The following is a 15,503-nucleotide window of genomic DNA, read 5'->3' on the forward strand; positions in this document are numbered from 1 at the left end:
AGCTGGCAGTAAAGTTTTACTAGTGTCCTCCTTTCCTTAGGGCTGCTCCACACATCAACTGATTGCAACTTACGTGCACCACCCACTACCCCAGTTCTCAGCAGAGGCTATGGGGGAGAAATATGAAAGCAAACATTTCAGTATGTAGTAGTGCAAGTTTAAGTGAATAAAGCAACACTTATTACCAATTGAAGCCTGGTTTCTGTACAAGGCCCTCTGTAGAAACACAGTTCTCCAGTGCACATCACCAAGAAAAGCATTTAGTTGACATTTTAATTTTGGAGTCTTCTGCAGTGATAAAATGATGCAGGGCACATCTCTATGTTTAAAAGAATGTCATATAGACAGTATGTTACTTTCTTAGTGATTATGAACCGTAATTCAATTAAAAGACCTACTCTGAGGATACTGCTGGTAACACTCCGGTATTTTGAATTCGGGATGAATGGCTGCCATCGTAGACATCAACCTACAATAGAAATAGAATTTAGATAACACAAGGCGGCTTCTCTTGGAACTCAGATCAAAATGTATATGTACAGTAGTGCATTCAAGAACTGACTGAGGATGGTATGCAATTAGGTCCATTTTTTTTTACGCCTAGGCGAAAAACAAGGATTTTCCCTATTTTCAGGGCGAATGGGGATTCGCCCTATTCAATGGCAGGGCTGTTTTTTTGCGTAGGTGAAACATTCAGCAGGAGTGAAAAACACGTGGCTCAGCGAACCCACATGTTTTCTCACCTGCGCCGGCGAAAAAGCGGCCCGTTTTCGCCGATTTTGAGGCATTTTTCCCAATGCCTTTTCACACACAAAAAAAAAAAAAAAGTGAAAAGGCATTGTCGAAAAAGCCTTAAAAACAGGCGTGATAATGAATGGGCACCAGGAACAGTGGAATTGAAACAAAAACCAATCTACCTATGACAGGCCTGACCAGCCATCTGCTCTGGTGGTTTAGGCACCCGTGATGCCAGTCAGGCTGTTAAGCATGCCAATTACACCAGCTAGTATGCAAATGAATGTCAATGCCACTCTCTTTCTAAAGGTTTGCTCACAAGACCACTGAGTTCCACTGGCAATTAAGCAGTGTTTCCTAGCAACTCGAGTGGTGTTGGTGGTGGTGATGGTGTGGGTGGGGTACCTTTGTTCTGTAGCCTTTGTACTTTACACACCAGACTTTAAGGCTCAATCAAACAAGTTTTGTGTTGTATAGAGGGAACCAGTCGGACAAGAGATGTAGTGTATATGTACGTGCCATGACTTGTGTGTCTGCATACTGTAGGTGTCTAAAGGAATGTTGCAACTGAATGAACGTAACAAGAGAAACCCACAGTAAGGAATGAGCTCTTACAAGAGCTTCATAGACAAACACATAATACCGTCACACAAGAGAAATTAATGAAAATATACATTCCTTAAAGTTGTTCCATAAATTTTTCCGTCCACATCGAGTTATTGCATATTATCCACTCCACATGTGGGAAGAAAACATAAACTTTCATGTGTAGTACAGTAAAATATAATTACAATTCACACAAATAAACAACATAAATTCTGATGTTCCACGGTGATGTCCCTAGGGGACTGAACAATTACCAGATACGATGGAGAACTTTTAGTTAACAGTTCTCAAATACAGCTCTTATTATTTATCCGAAGAAAGTCCACCCGGGTAGGCAAAACTCCGGAAAAGAAGATCGATCTGGCCTCCGCCCAGCACCTCAGGGACAGCTCCGGAAACCTAAATCCTCTGACACAGTAAACCAACACGTTTCAACCCTTTTAATTTGGGTCTTTCTCAAGGCAGTGTGTCAGAGTGTGATCCCTGCAATCCTTATAAATGTGGTTTATCCAATCACAAACTTCCGTCAGTGACGCAAATTTCCCGCCTTTTTTCCTATTCTCACTCATTGCCAGGAAGTGCGTCTCGTCCTCCTTAGATGACGCTATTAAAAGGTCCGTCCTCAATGTGCCTCCTACCGGAAGCGCGTCATCCGTGGTGCCCGCTGATCCTGACCGGAAGTGCGTCATCTGTAGTGTCCACTAGTCATGACCGGAAGTAGCCCGGCGACGCGTACTTCCGTTCTATAGTGCGTCCTGGCGGAAGTATCCCACAGTTCATTTAAACAGCCTGGCGGAAATGGTCAAGCAGCAAATGTAAACATAACGCTTTGTTCACTCAAGTCCACATTTAGTCCTTTAATAAAAAAACCTAATATGAAAAATATATGATAAAACTGAGCATTAATAAAGGAATAGCAGCATAGAATAGACAATACGTGTTCACTAAAAACTCATTTTGATAAAATACACATTTGATCTTTTACTAAATATATCAGTGGTGGGGGGCGTGGCCACGGCGGTGAAGGAGTAGGCAGCGGATCCCGGGAGCTCCCCGATTTTATAACTCCTGCACCCATCCTGTGTCCCTCCGGAGTGTCTACCCCCCGGTGCTGGTCCCCCCTCACCTCCGAGCAGCGGCGGGCACCTTTGTCCGGGATCTCTGGGTGCTGGCTGGCCGCAGCGGACGACTCCCGGCATTGCGGCCTGTGACTCCTCCGGATCCCCGGCCTCGAGTTTGGCGCTCCCGGCCGCGCGGCTCCAGGGCCCTCTTGACGGACGGACGAACGGGCGGGCGGCGCTGTCTGGTGCTGGGCACATTGCAGGAGACACTGAAGGCCCTCCTGTACCTGGCTGAAGGGGACCTGAGACTCCTGGCTGGACAATAAGGCGCAGGTACTCCAGTGAAGGGGTGAAGTGCTTAAAAGCCCGGGGGCCATTTTGGGTGCAGTTCCATAGACAGCCTTAGCACACAGCTCTCCCTGTCTACCCTGCAAGGACTGCATGCACACTGCAACTCAATGCACTATTGTGTTACACTAATAGCTCACAGTGTATTACACACCAATACCCTGCTTCTACCTGGAATTTGCTGCAGGACATTCTCCCCTCAACAACATCAATATCATATACTATTTTTTATTTTTACACAAAGCCTGTGCTCTTGTCCATTGATATTTTGACCCAAAGATCCGTCACGGCTGCTTCCCGGCTTTAAAAGCATATAACCTGCTGTCTTCTAATTATACTTTATACTACAACTCTACCCGGAGGAGTGGGTGACCGACATCTGTCAATATGGTTAAGGGCGGCCAGAGTGCGGCCGCGGCCAAACTAGAAAGATTTGCTAGGCAACCCAACCCCAGGGGGTCATCGGCTCCACCTCAGGGTGCCTCTCCAACACACTCAAGCTCCCCTCCTGCGTCTACCGCCAACTCCCCAACGGCAGCGGAGGCGCCGTCTATTCAGCAGGTGTTGGAGGCTATAGCCGGTAGTGAGCAGCGTCTCTCCGATAAGATGGAAAAGGTGCAGTGCGACCTCTCCTTACTTCGACAAGATGTTCAGCGTATACGTGAGAGAGTGGGTGAGACGCGTGTCTCCAACTTGGAGGATGTGTGTGGCCCCCTCAAGCAATCCATGTCCGCAGTGACCCAGCAGGTCTCATCTCTCCAAACCAAGCACCTAGACATGGAGGGTCGACTGCGCAGAAACAATGTCCGATTTGTGGGTCTGCCTGAGAGAGAGGAGGGCTCGCAGCCGGAGGACTTCCTCGAATCCTGGCTCAAAGAGATCTATGGTGCTGAGTCCTTTACAGCACAATTCACGGTGGAGCGAGCGCATAGGATACCATCTCGGCCGCTACCTCCTGGTGCCCCTCCTCGCACCTTCATTGCCAAATTCCTGCACTATAAGGATCGTGACTCGGTCCTCCGCCTTGGCCGTACGAAGGGCCCATTGGTCCGCAACGGAGTCAGAGTGTCGGCCTTCCCGGACTTTGCCGCGGACGTCCAGAAGGACAGGGCCCAGTTTATGCCTATCAAACGACGTCTGCGGGACCTCAACCTCTCATATTCCATGCTGTTTCCCTCTCGGCTCCGAGTGGTGGCGGATGGGGAGACCAAGTTCTTTAATTCTCCTAGAGAGGCGGCCCAGTGGCTGGACGGATATGCGCCGGGTGCCCGTCAGCTAGCTCCGGACTGATTCCCTGCGCTGAAGATGCTGGGATCTTGACCACCGGAGGAGACGACCACAATTCGGGGAGCCCCCCACCTTTTGCATTGGTGGCTCAAGACTTTTCACGTTCAAGTGCTACTGGTTAAGAGGGTTTAGGTTAAGTTGAGAATCTGGGCCTTCTTAGCATTTGGTAGTTGGGTTTGGCGTTTTGGGATATAAGTATGCCAGAGTTCGGGGTGGTGTACGGGGAGGGGAGGGATGGTTGGGAAGCTGCTAGTTGCGGCTCTTCTTGTTGTTTTTGGTTTTCTTTCTTTAGTTTATTATTTTTCATATCTATGTTTTTTCTGAAACTAGGATGTTTGATATACCAGATATTATGGCTTATAACGCAGAGCTCTTATGAGATATATGTTGCTATGGCTAGTGGTGCTGATTTTTGGATATATATTGTGAGATGTCTATCCGTGTGGCACATCGAGTATACCTGGGGTCATGAGTAACTTGAAATTTCTGGCATGGAATGTCCGGGGTCTAAATAACAAAATCAAACGTTCTTTGGTTCTAAATATGATTAGGAAATATGACCCGGATATTGCATGCCTTAGCGAGACCCATTTGCAGGGAAATAGGTTGTTATCTCTAAGACGGGCCTGGGTGGGATGGGCTTACCATGCCTCTCATTCCTCCTTCTCCAGGGGTGTGTCTGTTCTGATTAAAAAAACGGTGCAATTTGAGTTAATATCGGTCAAAACTGACACGTATGGCAGATTTGTATTTCTGGAATGCAAACTGAGTTCCCAGCCCTATTACATTTTAGCAGTGTATGTCCCCCCTCCTTTTTCATACGCTGTATTGCAGCAAGCTGCATCTTTTATAGCTTCCTCCCCTACCACTCCGGTGATATGTCTGGGCGACTTTAACAATATATTAGATGTCTCTTTGGACCGATGGCGGTCTCCGAATGATGTGATGGTGGGTAGTGGTTCTACCAAATTTGCTGATTTCTTGAATAATTTACAATGGGTAGATGTGTGGAGGCTTCGCCACCCTGCAGTCCGTCAGTTCTCCTGTTTCTCCAGCACATATGGCTCCTTTTCTAGAATAGACCTGGTACTGGTGTCCCCCGCCCTTATCCCTGCAATCACTGACGTCCGCTACGAGGCCCGAGGGATCTCTGACCATTCCCCTTTGCTGATGACTCTCGCTGTGAAGGGTCAGAGGGGACACTCTTATTGGAAGTTGCACCCTTCTTGGCTGACTCAGCTAGGTGACTGCGGTGACCTGGAGACTCAGTGGGAGGGTTACTTTAGCGACAACACAGGATCTGCCCCGGGAACTATGGTATGGGATTCATTCAAGGCTTTTCTGAGGGGCTCTTATATAGGACGCATAGCAGCTCATAAAGTGTCCTCTAGAGAAAGGGAAAAGGCCCTGGAGAGTGACGCCAGAGATTTAGAGTCCCAATACTTGCTAGATGGTACCCCCACGACGAAAGCACGTTGGCTGGTGGCCCAGTCGGCCTGGCTTGCCCACCTGTCCGATAAAAACTCACGGTCCCTCCTCTTTAGGGCCACTAATATTTATATGCAGGCTGATAGGACGGGTGGCCTCCTGGCCCGGCTGATACATCAGGATCGTCCTGGGACTGTAATTACACAAATGTCCGATGGGGATGGGTCCTTTGTTGACACCACGCCGGACATTGCGCAGTTATTCCGATCCTATTACACCAAGGTTTATAGCTCACAGTCGACATGCTCCACTATGGATCTCTCCTACTATTTGGCGGGTATTCCGCTTCCCGCGCTCCCCTCTGAGGCCCGTGAGGTACTGGAAGCGCCCTTGACACTCGCGGAGGTGACTGCGGCTATTGGTGTGTCCCCCAATGGCAAGGCCCCGGGGTGTGACGGAATTCCCTCAGAGGTATACAAAACTCATGTTGATTTTTTCGGGCCCAGGCTCCATGCCTTATACCTAGATATATTTACCAATAATGAACTTCCCCCCTCTATGTCAGAGGCAATTATAATAGTGATCCCAAAGCCCGGTAAGGACCCTAGGTCTCCGGACTCCTATAGACCGATATCCCTAATCCCCACCGACGCTAAGATCCTGGCAAAGATATTGGCAGTACGACTTAACACAGTGATCACCTCCCTCGTTCATCCAGACCAGACTGGCTTCATGCCTGGGAAGTCCACGTCTATTAACCTACGTAGACTGTATACCATTTTACAACTCCCACATGACTTCTCTTCTGACTCGGCTGTGGTCTCGCTGGACGCGGCCAAGGCCTTTGACAGTATTGAATGGGCTTATTTATGGGAGGTGATGTCTTGTATGGGCTTTGGGCCCAACTTTATCAGATGGACTAAATTACTGTACCAGCATCCGAGTGCCAGGATCTTGGTAAATGGCTATGTATCCCCCTCCTTTCAACTGTCCCGGGGTACCAGACAGGGCTGCCCCCTATCCCCCGCACTCTTTGCTTTGGCCATCGAACCCTTGGCCTGTTTGGTACGATCGCACCCAGATATTGTGGGAATTAGCACGGGCTCACGCGAGGATAGGATAGCACTTTATGCCGACGACATGTTATTATTTTTGCAAGACTACGCCAGGTCAATGCCCGTTCTGCTGCGTGTGATTGAGGACTTTGGTGCTCACTCGGGCCTTCAGATCAACTGGTCTAAATCATATATTATGCCAGTCATAGGCCCCCCTCCTACTGTTCCAAAAATTTCCCTACCATTATGTTGGACAATACAATTTAAATACCTCGGAATTCAAATAACTAATGACCCTTCTGATTTCATCCCTCTGAATCTGGACCCGACCATGCAGCAGATCATGTGCAAATCCAAAACCTGGTGTAGGCTTCCACTGACGGTGTCTGGCAGGGTTAATCTCATTAAAATGATCATACTGCCCAAACTTTTATACATTATTCTTCAGTCCCCTGTATATATCTATCCAACATTCTATAGGAAACTAAATAGTGTTCTGTCCTCACTCGTTTGGGCTAACAAACGACCTAGGATACAATTAAATACCCTCACAAGGCTGCGCTCTGAAGGCGGCCTAGCTTTGCCTAATTTCCAGATGTATTACTACGCTGCTCAGCTGACTCATATTAGTGTATGGGTGCAGGATTCTGGTGATGATTCCTTGCAGTGTGAGTTTATTCGCTGCTATTTTCCTCACCTCTCTCCTATGCAGGTGCTGCTGAGTGGGAGCGTGGCCCGGTTTCTTCCCCCTATTATTTTTCAGGCCTTAAAGATATGGCGGGCCCTGAGAGACCTCTTAGGGTACGACGACCTGGACCCAGACACCCCCCTTTGGTACTCTGACTGGCTTCCTGAGTTGCATGCGCTTGAGGGACGGGAGGTGTGGGCCCCTAGATCTGTGGTCTCTATTTCCCAACTCTATCTAAATAATTTATTCAAATCCTTTCAGCAACTGAAAGATGAGTTTGGTTTACCTAACTCCTATTTTTTCAGATACCTTCAACTTCGACATGCCCTCCAGTCCCAGTTTGCAGAGTCCCCCCCACGAATCCTCCCATTTCCCATCGAGACTTTTGTAACTACATTGGGTCGAACTAAGATGGTTTCCCTTGCGTATGGATATCTTCTCACCAAACTCCATACGGACCCTTTGACACGTCTCCGTGGAAAATGGGAGGAGGATGTGGGTCTCATGGGTGAGGAGGACTGGGCCCTTGCTCTGGAATACCCTGCTACAGTCACCAAGTCCCTCAGATACCAACAAATCCAATTCTTCATTCTACATAGAACATATATGACTCCAGCTAGACTGGCCTCTTTTGGGACTGGCAGATCTGGCCTCTGCCCTAAGTGCGAGGCGGATATGGGAACATTTTGGCATATGGTGTGGGATTGCCCAAGACTACGGGTGTTCTGGTCGGGGGTTAGGTCAATACTGGAGAGTACGGGAGTGACTGGCGGACTGCTTACCCCACAATTCTGTGTTTTGGGGATAGGAGGCTCTACTTCTGAGACTGGCCCGGTGGATCTATATGCTCACAATGTATGTGCCTTGGCTAAGGTTTGCATTGCGAGGCTCTGGATGGCCCCTAGCGGCCCCTTAGTTTCTGCGCTCAAGACCTTAGTTAACGATTCCTTGAATATTGTAAGATATATTTATATGAAACAAAACGCATCAGCCAAATTTGAAAGAGTCTGGTCTCGTTGGCTGGAATCTCCTCACTCCCACCTGGTCCCTCAATCATAGTGGATACCGAAGAGCTATTGTGCCACTGACCTACTGTATAATGATGTATGTTTAGATGGTTGGCAGCTGAGCTCTGCGGGCTCGCCTAATTACATATACGACTGATAAGGTCCTGGTTTAGATGACTATTTCTTACTATGTTTCTTTCTATGTTTCTTACTTCTTTCTTTTTCTTTTTATGTACCCTTTTTTGGGTTAGTTTAAGGGCGAAAAATCCAAAAATGTCATGGTGCTTTATATATTGGTTGCGGATGTTGCAGGCTCAAACGTGCCGATAAACTGTATGTAAACGAGGATGTGATTAATTTGATATATGTGATATGCCGTTGATATGCAATGTCTGTAACTTAATCTCCATATTATTGAATAAAAATTACTTTATTTAAAAAATATATATCAGTGGTGAAACGAAACAATTAGTATGAAGATAGCAGCATAAAGTGGACACACAGTAATATAAATAGACTAAAATGCCTGTTTATAAAAACCACTTCAATTCAAAGTCGCTATTTAAACCATGCGGTTGCAGCGTATTGTATTCATAGATTAATTACATCTCACTCTTTGCCAAACGGGATGCAATATCCCGTTGGCGAAGATTACATTTCAAAAGTTTAATACCTGCAAATCGGATGATGTGCTTTGGGGAACAGTTTGTACCTTCTTAAAATGGGTCGATAGAGCATGTGTTTCTAGACCCCTTTTTATATTGCGACAATGCTCCCAAATCCTGACTTTTAGTGCTCGAGAAGTGCATCCTATATAGAACAAGTGGCATGTGCATTCAATACAATAAATAATATTGCTTGTATTGCATGTGATAAAGTCCCTAACGTACACACTTTTCTCGTTAATTTGGATTTTGTCCAGCTTTTTAGTACCATCACTTTTTATCTCACGACAACCAATACACATTCCACAACGATGAAACCCTTTGGTAATGATTCTTGGTTCTCTTTTTGTAGGTGGAAGGTAACTATTTACCAAGGCATTCCTAAGGTTTGGAGCTTTTCGATAAATAAAAGTGGGGCGTTCTGGGATCTTGTTCCCCAATATCAGATCTTTTTTTTAAATGTTCCAATTTCTCTTAATAGATTTTTCTAAAATTTTATGCTGAGAATTAAAACTAGTAATGAATGGCCATTCGAACTTTTCATTTTTAATCTGTTCGGAAGGTTTAGTAACTAAAAGGTCGCTTCTATTCGTCTCATTAGTCCTTTGCACTGCCAATTCAACAATATCCTTTCTATATCCACACATTTCAAATCTTTTTTGAAGTTCACAAGCTTGTTGTTTATAGGTACTGTCCTCCGTACAGTTCCTTTTAGTACGTTTGAACTGACCATTTCCGCCAGGCTGTTTAAATGAACTGTGGGATACTTCCGCCAGGACGCACTATAGAACGGAAGTACGCGTCGCCGGGCTACTTCCGGTCATGACTAGTGGACACTACAGATGACGCACTTCCGGTCAGGATCAGCGGGCACCACGGATGACGCGCTTCCGGTAGGAGGCACATTGAGGACGGACCTTTTAATAGCGTCATCTAAGGAGGACGAGACGCACTTCCTGGCAATGAGTGAGAATAGGAAAAAAGGCGGGAAATTTGCATCACTGACGGAAGTTTGTGATTGGATAAACCACATTTATAAGGATTGCAGGGATCACACTCTGACACACTGCCTTGAGAAAGACCCAAATTAAAAGGGTTGAAACGTGTTGGTTTACTGTGTCAGAGGATTTAGGTTTCCGGAGCTGTCCCTGAGGTGCTGGGCGGAGGCCAGATCGATCTTCTTTTCCGGAGTTTTGCCTACCCGGGTGGACTTTCTTCGGATAAATAATAAGAGCTGTATTTGAGAACTGTTAACTACCAGTTCTCCATCGTATCTGGTAATTGTTCAGTCCCCTAGGGACATCACCGTGGAACATCAGAATTTATGTTGTTTATTTGTGTGAATTGTAATTATATTTTACTGTACTACACATGAAAGTTTATGTTTTCTTCCCACATGTGGAGTGGATAATATGCAATAACTCGATGTGGGCGGAAACATTTATGGAACAACTTTAAGGAATGTATATTTTCATTCATTTCTCTTGTGTGATGGTAGCACAATATTAGGTGGCGCCCACTTGAGCAGGATCAGATTTTCACGCCTTTCTGTATCTTTTAAAGTGTTTGAAGAGTCACTTTTTTCCTGGTTTCTGCTTTACTAGGCTGCCTGTACTTGTTTGCGCCGGGATTTATTGCCTAAATACCCTTTCTTTGCATAAACACAATACCAATAATGACAAAACAAATACAATATCAAGACATGGTTTTGTTATAATAAATGTCTCCTTCCCTGACTAGACCGATCAGATGGAGCTCATCATGCGTCTCTCCCAATCCATTATTTTTTTTAGTCAGTTAGACAAAACCACAACAGATGAGTGAATTTAATAATTTATAGTGTTATAATTTAGATTTACTGATCAGTCCTCTGTGTTCCCTTAAAAACATTGCTTTTGGATTCTGTGGTTTGCTCATCTGTGCAGCTGGACATAAAAGCTTTGTTTTAGTGGCTCTTTAATGGATAAACAGTATCTTGTTTTTTGGGGGGGGTTTGTAGACAAGAAATTTGCTGATGACTATACGGGTGCAATGTTACCGGAACGGCTGCTGCGGGGAAAGACTCCGGCATCACAGAGACTCTGCAAAGATCTTCTCTGCTTTATAGATATGTCATGCCTTCATCAACTTTAGAATGGTTTTTATTTTCTACCTACCGTGGCGTTAAAGGAATTAAACCAAGTAGCAAAAATAAGATAAAAAAAGAAAAGAAACTCAAGATACATGAATTAATAATCAGTGCTTCGTACCATGGGTGTCCGAGGCATGCTCTGATGCTGGGATAGATTAAAGAATTTACTGATGAAATCTTGTTCGGCCAGACAGAGCGGCTCCAGTTCACTTAAGACCTGTTCGAAGATCTTGGGGGGAGAGGAAAAAAAAAAAAAAAAAAAAGATTATACTGAGTGTCCATATTTTATTAAGCGCATTTCAGCATCTAAAATCCTATCAAGTGATTACACAGGTCACAAAGGCAATAATAAAGTAACAAAGCTAAAGTTATTTTATCTAACTCGGACAGGAATTCACTATAAAGTTTCAGTTACAATGAATGCTAAAATTGCCCATTTTAACCACAAGGCATAGGGGAATTAAACTGGCTGCGGTAAATTACCACATCGCACTGACTCCTTACTTCCACCCCCGGGGCTATTCAATTGTCCCCGATGCAGGCCAGTCATCTGGAATTTTTTCAACCTCCCTTATGCAGGCTAACAAAATCACCAATAATAGCCCCGTTTCAGAGTACGCAGGGAAAAAAACAGGTCCAGGAACTTATCCCAGAACCTATGTATTTTCACAAGGAAACCGGAATTTTTTTGTGCGGAAAAAAGAGGTTATAATTGAATAGCCCAATGCAAACCATAAAGGCAAAAATCACCATAATGCCGTTTTTTAAGCAGGGATAACTAAACTACCCCCATAGTTTACAATGCCATGTAATACACATCTCTCTGAATACACTACTCTCTGTTGAGAGGATATGTAACATTTTGTGGAGATATACATCAAAACCAGGTGGTTGTCCAGTGTAACTGCTTAGAAGAGGACCTATGCCACGAGGATAAGGAGGCTTCCGCTGATTTGGTGGTATGGGTCCTCACGTTTTCAACAATGCAAGGGAATCCTGGAAAAAGACCAAATTACTCCATCCTGGAAAAGGGAAGCTTGGAGGCAGGCCAGCCTATCTTGTTGACATAGTAAAGAACCAGCAGGTTATCCATCCTGCGTAAGTCTTGGATCCTCTGAACACAGATTCGCAATGCACTCGCATCCAGAGAACAAAGACTGCCCACTCAATCTGAAGATTTAAATTGTGTAATGCCAGGCATACCCGTGCAGATAAAATGCCTGTCAGACCGACAAACATTTTATCTGGCAGCCTGCAATCCTGCAGATATTGTGGACATGCACTTTGAGATCTCTCACAGTGTACTAACAATGATATATGTGCTCTACTAGACATTTTCCCAGTCCTTCTCTGTTAAGGAACAGGGGAAATGTCCGACGGTTGGCAGCGGCAGGGCATACACTGCCTGATGTGGCTGACTTTGAAGTTAGAAAGTATTACGTCAGACTGACATGCTGGACGTTCCAATATGCCTGACTGATCAATATTGTCAGATCAATTGCGCGCATACACCCTACAATTATCTGGGCAATCTGAAGATATCCAGCAGATCGGCCAAATAATTGTTGCATGTATGTCCCGCTTAAGGCTTGATTCAGATGTAACTTGGAGACCACGTTCCACAGCATTAAAGGTCTGGTTCTAATAACACCCCTGTCATCATGGAAGATGAGGTAAGCAGACCTATAAGACAGAGACTCCAGCTGCAAAACTCTCTAAGCTGCGGCCTATAGCTAACAGGAAAGCAGTTTTCCATGTAAGGAATTTCATCTCCCCTGAATCCATTGGTTTGAAAGGTAGGTGCTGCAAAGTAGTCAGTCAGTGCCAGGTTGAGAGCCCAAAGGTTTAAGCTATTGGTGGGAGGCTGCACACACATCACTTTCTGTAAGGTCTGTACTTCAGGAAAAAGAGCCAGTGTTCTCTGAGGGAAAACAAGAAGGGCTACAACTTGACCTGACAGAAAGCTAAAGGGGGGTACACACGGAAAGATCCGTTCTTAAAATCTAAGCAATATGACTAGATTGCTTAGATTTTAAGCACGGATCTCTCATGTCTATGCCCCACAGCGATAGCGATGCGCTGCCCCGCGCGTCGCTATAGCCGGTGCTAGATTGGCCTGCATGCAGGCTCAATCTAGCACATCACTCATTTCACCCACTGGGTGAAATGAGCGCCCCCCCCGTCGCCCCATCCTCGCTCAGCACACATCGCGCTGTGCTGAGCGGCGGGAGAGATGTGTGCTGAGCGGTCACTGATAGATCACTCAGCACACATCTCTGGGGAAATAAGAATGTGTGTACTGGCCTTAAGTTTTTAGCACAATTCCAGACTGAAGAAACAGCAGCAACTGGTCTTCATGAAATTAGAGCAAATTCACTGCATGTGAACAGGCCTTGGAGCTTTGAACATGGTCTATACCACACTGTTAGAAAAACCCTTAGAGATTAGGACCAAGGTTTCAGCCACGCCCTTAAAGACAGTCGAGGTAAACTCTGCTGAAAGAAGGCGCCCCGACTTACAAGATCAGGTCTAGGAGGTACAGTAGGTGTCCTGCTGGGCCCTCCATTTAGAATGCCTGTGTGCCAGTACTTTATAGGTCAGTCCAGTACTACTAGAATCAAAGGGAACTAACTCTCGTTAGGAAGAGTTGCTACCAGAGGGAACAGATCGATCGGATGGAAGCTACAGGGCACAGAAATGGCATCTTCCAGAACAGCAGCTGATCCCTCATCCTGGAGCAGTAGCACAAAACCTTGTGGTTCAAGAAGATGCCATCATGGCAACATCTGGTCATCCCGTGCACCCCACCCAACCCCACCGGTTCACCAGCTGTTGAAAAATGTGTAGATAAAACGGCAATTTCCCTGAAGGGTTTTCTGCTCCAGACTTCTCCAGCTGTGGGTGAGGAATGCCGGCCAAAGTCACAGAAAAGAATGTTAAATAAAGTGACTACCATAAGCAGCATAACAAAGGACAAACTGAAATACCTTATCAAATTTGGTACGGTCTGCAACATCCAGATCAGAGGCAGACATGTTGCCCATATCCAACAATGAAGATGACTGAGATCTACGGCTTCCCGAGCTCTGGACTGACAGTTTGTTCAGACTGGATGTGGATCCCGTCAGCTTTCCAGAGCTCCCATGAAGACCTTAAAGCCAAAAGAGAGACAGACTTTGTACAACAGGACAACAAATACATGTAAACTAAAATCATTACACAGGGAGGTTACCAATTTCATACTGTGCATTAAAGACTATGGGCTATATAGACTAAAGTGCAGGTTTATAAAAGTGGAGATATTGCCCAAAGCAACCAATCAGATTCTGGCTATTATCTTCTAGAAGGCGCTAAATAAATCAGTAGAATCTGATTGGTTGCTATTGTCAACATCACATTTGAAAAACCCCACCTTCGTAAATATACCCCTATGGGGTGTATTCAACGGCTGTCGGATCCTTACCGATGGAAAGGATCCAGCAAGACAGTATTCATGACAATGCCAATCCGACTTTTTTTAAAGTCAGATTGACATTGTTGGAAAGGACATAGACTGAACAGGCACCCTCCTGCAAGGTCATCGCGGCGGGGAGAGCAGGGAACATTGCGGCTATGCAGCAGGAGGATGGAGCGCCGCCGCCAGACCTCATGGCACTCACCTGGCTCCAGTAAGCGAGGTCCCGGCTCCGGCAATGTAGGTAACAACCCATCTCTTCCTCTCAGCTCCTCCTCATCCTCACTCGTCCACGCTCCTCTCCCGTCTTCCTCACTTGCCCGCCATCTCTTCCTCCTAATCCTCCCCCATCCCCACATACCTCAAAACATGTCCCCGCTCCCCCGTGTCATCTCCTCAATCCGACTTTTTTTGAAGTGGGATTGAGATTGTCTGAAACGGGGCCAAAACCTGTCGGATGTGGCCGCGTTTCCAACAAAAGCACGTGGATCCGCGGCTATTCCACCGATCCACGTGTTTTCCGACAAGTTGGGATTCCTGACTTGTCGGAAAAAACGACCAGGCATTGAATAGGTCGGAACCCCTTCCGACCTAAACCTGTCGGAAACTGCCGTCTTTTTGACAAGACGGCAGTTTCCGACAAGAATTGAATACACCCCAATGTCTCCAAATTGTCAGTATATACAATATTACTGAACCCTGCGTGGCCTCACATCCTAGCAGTTGGAATGAAAACACCAATACTTTAACAAGTCCTCTCTTCAATGTGCCATTACTGGAATTGAACTGCAAGTACTTAGAACCACGTCAGTTGCACATAATCTGATATTAGATTCTTTTTTTCAGGTCTACTGATGGCACTGTTTAACCCATTTCACTTATTTTTTACTTTTTGGAGTCCACATTGTAGAATGACTCCTTGAACCTTCCACTCTCTTTGATGTGAAATCAAGCTAAGCAGGTACACCAGTCAGGTAAGGCTTCTAGCTGGAGCAGTAACCGTTGTTCCCTATTATAGTCTAAATAGGCTTTCAGTGA

At 45.7% G+C, this 15,503-nt stretch overlaps 1 protein-coding gene across 8 annotated transcripts in view; it reads right to left on the reverse strand.

Annotated features, from left to right (window-relative positions):
- Positions 1 to 15,503, reverse strand: part of EXOC1 (exocyst complex component 1) — a 143,000-nt gene that overhangs the window by 31,444 nt on the left and 96,053 nt on the right. For all 8 annotated transcript variants that reach the window (XM_063920898.1, XM_063920902.1, XM_063920900.1 and 5 more), the window contains 3 exons: positions 13,999 to 14,162; positions 11,130 to 11,240; positions 399 to 469 (listed from right to left, as the gene is read on the reverse strand). In XM_063920898.1, coding sequence (XP_063776968.1) covers positions 399 to 469; positions 11,130 to 11,240; positions 13,999 to 14,162 — 346 coding nt within the window. The remainder of the gene's footprint in view (positions 1 to 398; positions 470 to 11,129; positions 11,241 to 13,998; positions 14,163 to 15,503) is intronic.

This window comes from Pseudophryne corroboree, chromosome 1, assembly GCF_028390025.1.
Source record: "Pseudophryne corroboree isolate aPseCor3 chromosome 1, aPseCor3.hap2, whole genome shotgun sequence".
NCBI lineage: Eukaryota > Metazoa > Chordata > Amphibia > Anura > Myobatrachidae > Pseudophryne > Pseudophryne corroboree.